Source organism: Polypterus senegalus, chromosome 4 (genome assembly GCF_016835505.1).
Source record: "Polypterus senegalus isolate Bchr_013 chromosome 4, ASM1683550v1, whole genome shotgun sequence".
NCBI lineage: Eukaryota > Metazoa > Chordata > Cladistia > Polypteriformes > Polypteridae > Polypterus > Polypterus senegalus.
In genome coordinates this window covers 229,126,364-229,140,229 of record NC_053157.1, presented here as the reverse complement: position 1 = coordinate 229,140,229, position 13,866 = coordinate 229,126,364, and the positions used below count along the sequence as shown (strand labels likewise).

At 39.3% G+C, this 13,866-nt stretch overlaps 1 protein-coding gene across 1 annotated transcript in view; it reads left to right on the top strand.

The window, feature by feature from the left end:
* LOC120528881 (zinc finger protein 585A-like) overlaps nucleotides 1-13,866 on the top strand; it is a 65,705-nt gene that overhangs the window by 10,109 nt on the left and 41,730 nt on the right. Inside the window, exon 2 of the mRNA XM_039752958.1 lies at nucleotides 5,417-5,938. Within this exon, the coding sequence (XP_039608892.1) occupies nucleotides 5,527-5,938 (412 nt within the window). The 5' untranslated portion in view covers nucleotides 5,417-5,526. The remainder of the gene's footprint in view (nucleotides 1-5,416; nucleotides 5,939-13,866) is intronic.

Genomic DNA, 13,866 nt, shown 5'->3' with positions numbered 1-13,866 from the left:
ACAGACACAGGAGGCACACTTATAAAAGAAATAAACTTTTATTTTCTTTGTCTGTGGGCTACGTCTTCCCTGTACCCACAGACGCAACACAGTCCCACACTAAGCACAAACTCAAATAAATAGAAATCAAATATTTATTCTTTATCTCCTCCACTCCTCTCCGGCAAGCTTAGTCCCTCTCCTGACTCATGCTTCTGGAGTTGTGTCTGCTGGTCCCTTATATAGGTCACCTGGAAGTTCTCCAGGTGCTCATTGACCCACTTCAGGGACATTTGCAGCACATCCTGGTGGCACCCCCGGATCCCAACAGGGCTATAACGGACTCCAATTCCCATGAAGCCATGCGGTAGTCCGAGGTATCAATGCCATCCAGGGGGTTTGCCATCCAGCATTCCAGGGGAAGTGATGCTTTGTCCACACTTGCCTCCCCGGGTCCTTCCAAGGCAGAGGTGTCCCGGCTGGGCAAGGACCCCGGCCATCCATGACACTAGGCAACTCTAAACTGGCCTGATGTGATTGTCTTTGCAAGTGTGTATTGTGATGGATTGGCATCCCATTTTAGCGTATCACTGCCTGAATAAGCCTTTTCATTATTATCAAAAGAGAATTTTTGAACTGGGTTCTGCAGCCCTTAAATTATTGTCACTTAAAGATGGAAATCCCATGTCTGTTTTAACTTTTATTTTTCTATGTAATCAATGGGAAATGTCAACTGTTAGAATTACCAATACTAGTTTGAAACTGCTCCAGTACTAGTTTGAAACTGCTCAAGCCGTTCTGCATTTCTTAATTTCTAGTCATAATTATGATTTTTACTAGTGGGGCATTCAGTGCTGTTTGGGCTGTAATAAAATGCAAGTGCAGTCATTAAATAAATTCCCCATAGGAAAAGATTTTAGCCTAAACTATAATTTGATGGACCAAACTAGGGGTGTGAAGTTCAGATCCTGGAGGGCTACAGTGGCAGCAGCTTTTAATTTCTGGCACTTTTTGAAATTAGTAATCAGTTAGTAGCAAGCTTCATTTGCCTTCATTTAATTAACTTACTTAACTTTTTTTTTTTTCTGTAACTGGAAATGAACAAATAATGAGATGGAATGTGAGCCAACGGATGACCAGCCAACTCGGGTCATCAGGGTGTCTTCAAACGTTCTTTACTGGCTAACATTTTCAGTCAAAGCCAGTCTCCAATTTAGCTGTTAATGAAGCCCATTATTTAATTCTGCGGCTTATTGTTCACATTCAGCCACATCAATCATTTCCGAAAACTGGTTTAAATTTTTCTGAGGTCACCATTCAAAGAATACAAGAAATTTGACAAATGAGAGGGCACCATTCAGTCCATTTGTTGATTGTTTGTTTAACTACCGTATATACTCACGTATATGTCAGGTCTTGAAACCCGAAAAATCGATCATAAAATCAGACCCCGACTTATATGCCTGTTCAAAGATGCGACACTTCATTCTTCTTGCCTCCTCCAATCTCGCACCAGTTTCTCAGATGCATCGGATTTTGTTGTAACAGTGCAGTTACTAATTTCTTTCGCTACTTCAATAACATTTAATTTAAAACCAGCTTCATGTTTTCTTCTGATCGAGTGCTCCATCGTAGATAAGGGATACTCTTACGATAAAGGTGTATGAGGGTGTGAGATACAAAATACACACAACAGTGCAAACATTGCTTTGGAATAGTTTGGGTATTACCGTGTGGTCACGTAAGTACAGTATAATACATAGAAAAAAAGGCAATGTTCTCCAGTTTACTCTGTCAGGTTTTGTGTTAGCATATCGTAATACCTTGGACCAATAGTGTGAGTTTTCCACATTTGACTTATACAACCGACATTATAAAATACCAGAAATTATACAATAAAATCAAGTCCCGACTTATCCGCAGGAGAACTTATCCAAGAGTATATACAGTAATAGCTAAGCTGCCCCAATATCTCATCCATATCCTTCCTAAAGTTGTCTTGGTAGATTGTTCCAGAGTCTCACATAAAGAAGTGCTTCCTGGCTACATTCTCAAATGCACTTCCCCTTAATTTTCACTGATGTGCTTGAGTATGGGATTATCTTTAAACCAAAAGAATAAAAGAGACTGAGTGTCCCGGAGCAGATCAATAGTTCCCAGACCTTTGCTTTATTGAGATAAATTTGTATGAAAGACACAAGTGAAAAAGAGATTTAAGTTAGATGGTCATCTTGTTGCTCACTTTGATTCTTATTGATGTTCGGCTGGTGGTTGAAGAACTATGAAACAATGAAAATGCAAGTCAGTTAAAGTCAGGGTAACATGGTTTGTCTCATTAACATTAGTAAATGAATACTAACAAAGAAAATGGCTGTGACAAAAACGTGCAGTCATCTTTACCCACCAGGGACAAAAGCTGACACCCCTAGACTAAACGCAACTTTGCAAATCTGTGCCAATTCCCAAAAATACCTCCTCATGTCACTGCCCTAATTAAGCACAGATGCTGTCAAATTTCACAATTAAACGTAGCTTATTGTTTTCTTCTGTGCTTGTTGGGAATCAGGGCTAAATGTGGCAAAGAGGTTCAAGAGTGTCGATTTGTATGCCAGAGAGTCATACATTCATCTAGCATATTAGATTTTCCTTCTTTTCTTGGCTCCTTCTATTTTTCTTTTCTTTTACCTTTGGAAAAATAATATTGGGATGAGGGGGTGGGTTTGTGCTTGTCTTTTGATTACATTTCTATATTTCTTTTATGATTAAGATCTGTTGGTGGGGGTTATGGGTAAGGATTACACTGTAAAAAAATGTTAAATTTATGACAGCTGTGGCTGCCAGAACTTTACCGTAGAAACAAATTAAGGTGGCAATATTTTTAGGTGTACGGTACACTTTCAAAAACAAATTATATTTACAGTAAAAAACTGGCAGCTGTGGTTGACAGAATTTTACTGCATAAAATAAGGTGACAATATTTTTAGATCTACAGTAAAACTTTGTAGAAAATATCTGTTTTCTTTTTACCGCATATTCCAATAGAAGTGAACGTTTAACCATAGCCTGATAGCCACGTACTATGATAAATATGACAATCAATAAACCATTAGAAAATACTGTCAGGATCAAACACCAGTACACAGTTTGCATCAGTAAAGTAACAGTAGCCAACAGCAAACATATACATATATTTTTGTACTAATCTTGTTTTATTTCATATCTTATTAAAAGCAGTTATGAAGGTAAAATCCTATTAGTTTTTCTCTGTCGGCTCCCTTTCCTTCCCCCAGTGCAGTCCATTGGGCAAAACAGCCAAGGTACACAGATTGCATAAAAACCAAACATTCACTAAAAATTTAAAACGCACAACTATCCATCCATCCATCCATTATCCAACCCGCTATATCCTAACTACAGGGTCACTGGGGTCTGCTGGAGCCAATCCCAGCCAACACAGGGTGCAAGGCAGGAAACAAACCACGGGCAGGGCGCCAGCCCACCGCAGACACACAACTATATGAGGCTTATCTTACCTTTGGGGTCTCTTATCATTAGAGGTGATCTTTTCATAAAATTACATATTCTCTTTGATCATTTGGATTATTTTCTGTGGGGGGAAAAAACTTTTTGTTTATTAGACAGTGTGCACCTGGCCTTACATAAGACCCCTCTTATCACGTTTATTTGATCCTAATTCCTCCTCCCAACTTTTCTTTTTCCCGATCTTCCAAATACCACCATATCCGTATCCAGGTTAGCCTTTACTAACGAGTCCTGCCTTACCTCTCTCCATATCCTCATGGCCTTGAGGCAGTCTCACATTACATGACCTACTGATTCATTTTTGTCCACATCTTATCCTGGGGCATTTGGATTCTTGGAGGATTTTCCTTTTGCTCAATGGCAGATTTGTTTCTACAGCCTCGTGAGCCGAAAGCCAGGCTAGATCTGCTTATCTTATTAGCTGGGAACGTATCCAAAAACATTTCCCAAATCATTTTAGATTCTTTCTTAGATTTCCCATTAATTGCTACTGGTTTCTGTTTCTCCTTCATTTCCGCCACCAGATCTTTCCATTTCCTCCACAAGTCGTTTTCATCATTTTTTTTAAAACCACAATTCTTAATACAATTCAACATCCTCCTATAAATTTTCAGGATTCTAAATTCATATGGGTTTTCACTCCATGTTGTAAAAAGGACAAAGCATCTTAAATGTCCACCCATCATGTAACTCGCTAAATCTGACGCCCTTCCTTTCCCACTTTGCATTAGAGTTATAGATGTGGCCGTATATTTTAACCTTAGCAGGACCCTTAAATCTGGGAAGTCTTTGCCCCTTCTTCTTCTTTTTTTTTTTTACCTTCTCCCTTGAAATCCTTTTATATATTGATCCCCAAAAAAAGGTCGCGAAGATGTGAAAAAAAGAAAACAAGAATCAAAAATATGAAAAAACATCTGTTGAAACCAAAAGATAATAACTTAAACTACATTCTGATACTAGAACAATAAATATAGAGTTAGATAAATGTCGATAAAAGTTAAGTAGATATAATAAAATATGCATTTACATTTAAAAAAAAAATGTTGTGGGGGGCACGATTAAAACTGTTATGAAAACTCGGGTCGCAAATACTTAAAGGTTGAGAAACGCTGCTATAACTTATTAAGTTTATTACATAGAAAATCACCCGAAAAATCCTGGAAGATCGAGAAGTATGCGAACTGACGACATGAAGAATCGTCTTCGCGCCGAACTGGAATCATCTCCGCATAAATCAAAGTCATCCAGATGATCTGGATCTGCATAATTAGATCTGGACCACCCTGTACATTGAAAAGAATGCAGTGTTTAAGACATTGTCTGGTGGAGAAGTAAAGTTTGCTTTTGTGGTGTATGGTGTCCTACAGGTGTGCCATCTTATTGAATAAGCCCCACCATATATCAGCTTCCATAACCTCAGAAACATTCAGCAAGCAGAGAAAAATAAGTCAGCTAACTTTGTTTAAGTTTTTTTTCCCCTACTGTGCAAAGGTATGTGGTTCACTATGAACAAAAGGGGGCGTGTACTTATGCAAATATTGTGATTTCAGTGTTACTGACACAGAGCTTTACTGCTTTACATTTTACAGTTGCTTACCTTCAACTATATACAATGAACTGAGATTTTTTCAGTGGACACATTGTTATTATTGTGTGGATGGGCATTTAATTGTGGTTTTGTTGCTTTTGTTATGTAAAACCTTTTGACTTCTTTTTTCCAGTCAACAAACCCAAAAGTTTGTTTTACAAAGTATATATTGCATTGAGTAGCTTAAAAGATGTATATATTAATTGATTTTCCCTTTTCTAAATTTGAGGAGCTTGAAAGTAATGCTTTGAATTGAATGAATTTATTTATGTAGATATTATAACTTTTTTTTCTTTCTTTCTACAGATGCAATTTCAAAGAATAGACTCTAAATAGAAAAACAGAGCTGCATGTGATGAAGAACACACCATTAATTACCCACGGTATTACAAACTAAAAAAAGGAATGAACTGGACATGGCTTGTCAGGAAGTAGACTTCATCGAGCAACAGGGCATATCTGTTAAAGAAGAGCATTTTGAGTGGCAATCTTGTCCCCCTGTGCAAGATGGTTTCTGCATCAAACAGGAGGATCATGCTACTGATATTAAAAATGAAGATTCTGAACAGGGGCCCTTCTTCATTAAAAGAGAGCATGCTTCTCTTGACCTCGAAAGGCAAAGCCATGGAACTGTAAATGTCGAACAAAGCATGACTTCACAGAATGACTGTAACATTCAAATGTGGCCAGAAGTAAAAATAGAAGCACGTGGTGTAGGCTTCATTCAGAAGAGACAAATGTCCACCCAGAAGCAGTCTGCCCTCGTGAAACACGAGTTGATTGAAACTGAGGACACATGTTGTGGAAGTCAAGAGGAAGGGCAATTATGTAAGTAAATATATGTATAGGTGGTACAATGCTATTTTTTTTTTTACATATTGAAACTAATAAGTAATTCCCACATGGGCCTCTGTTTTATGAGATGCATTGGGGTTTGAAGAGTGCAGTAGCTGTTTCTTGGGTTTCTGAGAAGTTGGGAGACAATTTATAAATTTATAAAGCCTGCAAAATATATATATATATATATATATATATATATATATATATATATATATATATATATATATATAAAATAATTTGAGCATATGATTTGGTATAAGATTGGGTTGGGGCCATTTCGAAATTTTGCCTTATCAGTGTGAACTCTTCTAATGTGAATATTAACATCTCTGACTAATCACGTCTGCCCCTCTTTTTCTAATGACAAATGAAAACAGGCAAATTCATCTGACAAAATATAGCCAGATAGATGTAAATGCTAAGTAAAGAGAGAGCCTCCCAACCATCCACTGATCAGAAAAACCTACTGGCTATGAACTGCCAGAAATGAAACAGCGACACTTCAAGTTTAGAGTGAAATGCCTTTGAGCTAAAACAAGGGAAAGCCACAATAACGTGGACATAACACACACATGACACGTATCATCACTCCAACACAAGGTTCTGAGGTTGCCTAATAGTACCATAGTAAAGAATGGGCAAGAAGATCTTTCTTTCTTTCTTTCTTTCTTTCTTTCTTTCTTTCTTTCTTTACTTTTCATGCATCTTCTTTGGGTTGTGCTGACATAACCTTGACTAGGAAAAACTTAAATGTGAAGTGCCTAAGTATGCATTTGAGGAGGGGAAAAAAGTTTGTCCTCATTTCATTCCCAATTTTCTTTGCCTGCATAAACACCCAAGGAGAAACCAAGAACACTGCAGGGACCTTGCACAAAGACAATTTCACATACTGCAACAAGCAATAGCAAAAGCCATAATTAGTATGTGATGGAAAATTGTTTAGGAAGACAATTTAAGGGAGTTTTTAAACATTTTAAGAATAAGTTGAATTTCAGAGGGTGCTTATTAATGATTTTGCACAATATCTGGTGGGGCTGTGTCCCACAATATAGAAACGCCACTGGCCATGCCCGCCATCCAACTAATTTACCACTCTTAATGATAATTCCATTTGGAGAACCTGCAACTAATAAATGTTTGAACACTCTATACCTTTTCCACCGGGCCTTTCAGCAAAGCCCATAACCTGAAAATTGCTCCGGATGCCCTGTACAGTGACTGACCCCTTTACTCTTACCCCCCAAAGGTCATGCAAAAGGACAGTTTCCACCTTAGGAATTAACACAGTATATCAAAAATTGATCATTTTGAAGCATATGACACAGTTACAAAGCAAACTATTGCATGCCTTTCTCACTCCCACTGTTTGCAAAATATAAAGCACCCTGATGATGTTTTCCAGCAGTGCTGTCATTGTCACTCTTGTCTGACAGTGCAGTACTTGTGTCTTCAACATCATACAAAATCCTCTTCTGCAAAGTATTTCTAAAAATAAATCATATTTGTTGTGGACGACAACGACTGCAGTTATTTAATGATGACCAGAAAAGAAAATCAATGAATCAAGTTTATCTCATATTCTTTGCTGCCATCTACTGGAGAAATTTGAATAATACAGTCTAAGCGAGTTTCCGGAGAAGAAGCTTTTTGCAGAGCTCTAGCGCAGTGCTTCCCAAACTCGATCCTGAGGGACCCCCTGTTTCTGCAGGTTTTTGTTCCAACCAACTTTCCTTTTCCATTGGACTCATAGTCTAATTAAGTGAGTTGTTATTTCCCAGGGTTGGCACGGTGGCGCAGTGGGTAGCGCTGCTGCCTCGCATTGGCTCCCGGGTTCGCTTCCCGGGTCCTTCCTGCGTGGAGTTTGCATGTTCTCCCCGTGTCTGTGACCAGGTACTCCGGTTTCCTCCCACAATCCAAAGACATGCAGATTAGGTGCATTGGCGATTCTAAATTGTCCTTGGTGTGTGTGTATATGCGCCCTGCGGTGGGCTGGTGCCCTGCCCAGAGTTTGTTTCCTGTGTTGCGCCCTGTGTTGGCTGGGATTGGCTCCAGCAGACCTGTGACCCTGTAGTTAGGATATAGTGAGTTGGATAATGGATGGATGGGTTATTATCCAGTTTGTGTGTTTTGGAGTCAATGTGGAAATTACAAACTAGTAGATTTTTATTAAAATGTAATCAGCAGTTATATGGGGAGTATGTAGTTTTCCTAAGTCGTTAACAGTATTTTCAACCTAATTTTCATTCTGCTTTTTCACGTATTCTGGTTATTTAATTGGTTACCTACTAATTAGCGAGTCTGACACTGAAGTCGTTGTTGCTTTCATCATCCCAGGTGTCTGCTATGCTGGTTGTTAATTGGCACTATTAGGGTTAAATGAAGAGAGCAAACTACACAGGAAAAGGGGAAAATGATAGAACAACAATAAAAGAGAGTTAAGCATTTATAGCTTTAGAAAAAAAATAGAAATATTTCAAAATGTCTTATAAATGTAAAAACCATACTGTTGTCTTTCTGAATGTAGAATAAGAGAAGAATAATAAAAGACCAGCTACCTAAATCAGATCAGTTGTTATCAGTTATTATCACCAATTGTGAATCTGGTTGGAACAAAAACCTGCAGCCACAGGGGGTCCCCAGGACTGAGTTTGGGAACCATGATTGCAGTAACATTCTCTGCAACTCGCCCCGACAAAATCAAACTCATCTATAGTCGTAGGTGCAGTGTGCACGAGTGGTGGTAACCAATGAATGCACATCCAGATGTGCAATACATAAAGAGTGGATGACGAAAAACCGAACCATCTCCGATTCCAATGTCGATGTACGTTTCTTAGCCCATACACGAAACGATCAACGGGGCCCAATTCTTTTTGCAGTTTGCAACTGACCATGTCTTACACCACTTCTTCACCAATTCGTAAATACAGCTCTTTGCTGGTAGGCTTACGCCAGGAAATTTCTGTGTGAAAATGTTCTGTGTTTCCTTAACAGAACCGGTAGACACATACGCCTTCACTATTCCAATCCTCTGTTGCAGAGAATACAACTTCTGGATCTCTTTCATGCACGTCTGTACCCACTGGCTCACAGTTTCCTTACTAAAGCACAGTTGGGGCTGCTAACCCCGTCGCGATCACGTTGGCACCCGTCTGTATAAAAACTCGAGCCAGCCAGTTGGAGGCGGTTCGGTTTTTCGTGCACCACCCTTTATAATGCAGTAAAGAGGAATAAGAAACGCAAAGGTTTTGAACCTCACAAACACAGGAGATGCTTTTCAGTCTGATGCCTTGTGTTTTTCATACCACGAGAGAATGGAAAAATAAAAAATAAAAAGAAGGGCCAAGAAAGTGGCTGACTTCACCATACATATTAACCCTTTTTACAGTGCTGGCTTTATCAGGCAGCATCTCTTTGACTTTCACAAAAAGTGGTGAGTCTGACACTGCTGGTAATTCTGCATTCAGTCACTAGATTTAACATGCCCTGCAATTATCTGTCTGTGTGTACGTTGACATGGTCTGCCAGTGAGATCAGAAACTCCAATTGGCATGTCTGAATACCCTACAGCTAGACATTGCACAATGTGACTTTGTCTTTTAAGGCTGACCTTAAAGCTGCACTAATATTATGTCACTGCAGCTCTGCAAATACGTGATATTGGCTTTCTTTTGCAATGTTTTACATTCTCTGCTCTGTTGATTTTTATTGAACACTGCCTTTATAGAGATAAGAGTGTTGGTAACTTTTCATTTATATCAGGTGTCTCCAACTCCAGTCCTGGAGAGCTACTGTTACTGTTGGTTTTCATTCTAACGCTTTTCTTAATTAGTGACCAGTTTTTACAGCTAATTAACTATTTCCCTTTATTTTAATTGACTTTTCTTGAGACTCTGACCACTGAATTTATTCTTTTTTCCTTAAAGGGCACCTAAACATACATTTTATGTGAAGCAAGCCAACAGATAACCTAAAAAGTTGGGGCCTTAAACTCCAACCAACTTCACTTCATTCAAATTCTTAATATGAAGCCAATTCTTGTTGCTAATTAAACCCGTTATTTAATTCCATGGTGCTCATTCTGCCATGGCAGGCATTTCCAAAACGATTCACTTTCTTTTTTAAGAGTGCTGTAAGAATGTTTTGTGGACCTGAGCAGATCAACATTACTGAGGCCTTCACCTTTCTTTATTTTCAGTTATTGCGTGATGGACGCAGGATGTTGTTTATCTGTTGGTACATTTTGTGTCTTAATTTTCTTTGGTTGCTAATTAAGGAAAAAAAGAAATAATTAAGGAGGCCTGAGTCTTAAGATATGCATCAATTAAAATTAAGGCAAAGAGTTAATGAGCAGCAAAATCTGGTCACTAATTAAGAAAAGGGTTAGAATGAAAACCTGCAGCCCTCCAGGACTGGAGTTGGAGACCCCTGATCTATATTAACAACCTTATACACTCTGTGGCCATTTTATTAGGTGCTCCTGCCTTACCCACATGATTAACTGTTGGTTAGTGGATAGCATGATATGTGCACAGCATACACTTCAGGGCAAAATGGAGCATCTGTGTATGCAGTTCAGAGTGTGAATGGGTACAGTGAAAGATTTAGGAAACTCTGAAGGTGGCACGATGGTACCAAACATCTAAGCATGTATGGATGAAGAATAGCAAATTCTGCTAGCATTCAAAAATTAGGAGAGTACAGTATCACTGTTGCATTAAAAATAAAACTCCACCACAAGAAAGGCCCCGTCAATAAACTGTTAAACTGTTTTCAGAAAGAGGCCATTGATAAGAATGGCCAAACATGACTAAAATATATTAATATACAAGCTAAAGTCAATCAGCTAACAACAAGTGTGTTGAAAAGGGCATGCTTGAGTAATTAGCAAACAAGGACACTGATGAGGGATCTAAGTTTCATCGCAGGGAAGCAGTGCTTTAAAAAACAAAAGGACTTTAAACTTTGGAACTTCTTACCATCTTGTGCTGATAAGAAAGCCAAGATAAAGAGAGAACAACATGAGCAAGTTGATTCAGCAAACCAGGTACAAACAATGCAGGCTTGTGCTGGCTATCAGTGAAATGTGAGGTGTGTTATCATCTTACTAATTTGTAATTTTTATGTGGTGCACTGGACAAGTAAGTGGAAGGGAGGGCACTTAATAAGACAGCTTGAATTAAATTATCGAAGCAAGTATTGCATCCCAACAATGACAACAATAGTTATTTCTATAGCACATTTTCATACAAATGATGTAGCTCAAAGCGCTTTACAAGATGAAGAAAGAGAAAAAAGACAAAATATAAAAGTAAAATTAGGCAATACTAATTAACATATGGCCTGGTGCCCTGCCTGGGGTTTGTTTCCTGTCTTGCACCCTGTGTTGGCTGGGATTGGCTCCAGAAGACCTCCGTGACCCTTTTGTTAGGATATAGCGGGTTGGATAATGGATGGATAAAAATAAGGTCTGATGACCAGGGAAGAAAGAAAGAAAAAAAAAACTCCAGATGGCTGGAGAAAAAAACAAACAAAAAATCTGCAGGGGTTCTGAGGCCATGAGACCACCCAGCCCCCTCTAGGCATCCTACCTAACTTAAATTATCTCAATCAGTCCTCATTGTATTCAGGGTTCTCATGGAAGAATTTGATGATGATGGTCATGTGAACTTCTGGCCTCTAATCCATCAATGTAGGGGCATCATTGTGCTTTGATCAGGTGGTGGTGGCGCAGGTCAGCATCACAGAAAACTGGAAAAAGAACAGCAGAGAAAGTAGAGGTTAGTATGGATTTTGGAGCTGCCATGAATAGAATATCAGGATTAAACTAAAATGAAGCTATGAGAAAGCCATGTTAAAATAATGGGTTTTCAGCAGTTTTTTAGGGCTATTTGTTTTAGTTTCTTTTCTCCCAGGGCTGAACATTTTTCCAAAAACTAACTTTTTTTTTTTTTAAAAAGAACACAAAGCAATGGTTTAACATATCAAATCAACAAAAAATATTTATTTTTGACAAATGTTACTGTTTTGCATGTTGTTTGAGCCTGCATAATATATGATTTCACATACATATCACATACTTGTTACACAGCAAAGTCTGATGTCGCTCAAAGCAGCCAACTGCATGCATTGCCACATTGCACTGCTTACAATACGTGTTGCACTGGTGCCTCCTTTTCAATTGTCTGTTGCTGCACTTTCTCACATGTATTGTTAGTGTGTACTGTAGAGAGACAATTCACCCGTTTGACATTGTGCCATGCCACTGCCACTAAGTTTTCCGCCTGCATGAAAACCGTATTGTCACCTCTTTTCATCTTCAGCCTGTCTGGCTTCAACTGTGAAGGCCTGTGTCTCCTGTTCACCCTCACTGTGCCACAGGCTCCAATTCCCCAGCTCTGTAGCTACATGAACAGTTCTGGTGATTAATAAAAATTGTCCATGTACACAACATGACCCAAATGTTCATAGCCGTGAAGCAGCTCCAGCACAACCTGACTTGTCAAGGGACAGTTCTCTCTTTGAAAGGAATACTTTCCTGTATATGTAATTACTTTCATCCAGAAACGAGTGTTTGCTTCTGCCAGTACAAAATCCTTTATGCCATACTTTGTGGGCTTGTCTGGCAGGAAAAAAAGGTGTCCCTTGTATTTTATCATTGATTCATCCACAGGCAAATCACGGCCAGGTTGATAGAATTGTTTATCTGTTTGTCCCACAATGTCAAGCAGGAGCTGAACTTTATACATGGGGTTATAGCCTGGCCCCCCCCTTTGGGATTTGCTTATCACAGAAGTGAATAAAACTTTGCAGCAGCATGTACCTATCATGCGGCATAACCTGTCCAAAGCCACCCGGGGACAAAACACGTTTGGACCAGTGCTCCCTGAAGTTATATCACCAGTCTAGTCTCATCTCTATTTATAATGTCACAAAGCCCTTCATCTCATCTTTTGTTTTGGGCTTCCACTTTGAAAAACGAGAATGCAGTGCAAGCGCAGCCCACGATTCAAAAAATTGCTCTTCATACCTGTTTGTCTCGTCTGACAGTAGCGGAAAAACAGCCTGAAGTAGTCCAACGGCTGGTAATCTGTCATATACAACAGCAAGCCATCCTGTCTTGTGAAGTCCAGTAGCCAGTTTCGCTCCCACGGATCAATGTCTAGGTATTCCTCCCATGTGAATCTTGCCGTAGGTGCATCGGCTGCACAAATGCGCTCAACTGGCACCCAACCAGCTGGGGTGGCATCAGCTGGTGTCTGATCAGCTGATGCCAATTCCTCAATCTCTTGCTCAATCTTCTGATCACTGTCAACAAAATCAGAGTCCAACTCGGCGATAATGCACAAAACATCTTCTGTTGAATATTTTCCTTTCTGCACTGGCTTCACTCCCTCGTGAGATGTCGATGCCATCTTGCCTTTGTTTACATTTCGTAACTCACACGCATGCAAGGGTTAGATGCTGAGTCAATGAGTCTAACAGTCCGCCAAGCAGAGAGGGAATGCCTATGACATAACAGTGAGTTTTGTCGCCATTAACAGCTGAATGTCGGCCTCTACCCCTGGATGTTGACTTTTGTTGATATGCACCCTCAACCCCTCATGTCGACATCTGCCCTAAAAGTGTTAAAGTGCTCCACCGTATTAGCCTGGCAAATTTCTGTCAGTCAGCTATTCCATATTTCAGGTGCATAACAGCAGAATGCCGCCTCACCACTTATAAGTTTAGCTCTTGAAATTATAAGCAGACCCTCATTTGAAGATCTAAGGTTACAATTTGGAGTGTAAGGTGACAGGCATTCTGAAATATAGGATGGAGCAGATTATTTAAGGCTTTGTAAACCATAAGAAGTATTTTAAAGTCAATTCTAAATGGCACAAGTAAAGAATGTGGTGACATCAAAACTGGAGAAA